At 37.7% G+C, this 811-nt stretch overlaps 1 protein-coding gene across 1 annotated transcript in view; it reads left to right on the top strand.

The window, feature by feature from the left end:
* Nucleotides 1–419, top strand: part of DAPL1 (death associated protein-like 1) — a 37,251-nt gene extending 36,832 nt beyond the window's left edge. The window contains exon 4 of the mRNA XM_006872032.1: nt 303–419. Coding sequence (XP_006872094.1) covers nt 303–419 — 117 coding nt within the window. The remainder of the gene's footprint in view (nt 1–302) is intronic.
* The last annotated feature ends 392 nt before the right edge of the window (nt 420–811 follow it).

Genomic DNA, 811 nt, shown 5'->3' with positions numbered 1-811 from the left:
CTATGAGTCGGTTCTGACTCGATGGCACCTGACAGCAAACATAATCTATACTTACATGTTGTATATATTCTTTTATATATCATATATATGTCTTAATTTTTTTAAATCAGAGAAAAATATATGAGGTTGGCATGTACCTCCCTGAGCCCAGGGCTGGAAGTGGTATGGAGTAAAGAGATATTATCAAAGAAATAAATAAAATTGTGAAATTCCCATGATCAACTGTGTTGTTTTCAACTACTTTAATATTTCATGACTGAAAGATCTAATATGCTTATTTTGTCTATCCTTCTCACCTTTAGCTCAGCCATAAATCCCCAACATCAGTACATATGGCACATCAAAAACCCAGACCTGCCCTGGAGAAGGTTGCTCCACTAAAAAGGATCTACATTATTCAGCAGCCTCGGAAATGTTAAGCCAGGACATAAAACACAGCCTCCTGGCCAACTGTCTCAGACATCTGACAGCTTAGCAGAAAGGACCAAAATTTTCCACATGCCTGAGTGTACTTGCTTGGTAATTAAAACAGCTTTTGTACAATCCTTTGTGACTGTAGATAATAAAGAATCTATCATTGTAAATCCATTGGGTTCCAGTGCTTCTTTTTGGCCAAGATCAGAACATCATTGATATTTACATATATAACTCTGTGAAATAAGCAAAGAATAGAAACTCATGGACTATTCCACTCCACCTCTCTAGATAAGCTTTCTCCTCATGCTTACCCTGAGTGGTTCCAACCACACAGAGTTCTCCTTGAAGGTAAAGGTTAGAAACCAGTCCTATAAGCTTCTCCAAGGCTTGTCAT

The sequence above is a fragment of the Chrysochloris asiatica genome, unplaced genomic scaffold (assembly GCF_000296735.1).
Source record: "Chrysochloris asiatica unplaced genomic scaffold, ChrAsi1.0 scaffold00181, whole genome shotgun sequence".
Classification (NCBI taxonomy): domain Eukaryota; kingdom Metazoa; phylum Chordata; class Mammalia; order Afrosoricida; family Chrysochloridae; genus Chrysochloris; species Chrysochloris asiatica.
Note: the sequence above shows the minus strand (reverse complement) of the source record. Positions and strands in the feature narration are given on the sequence as shown.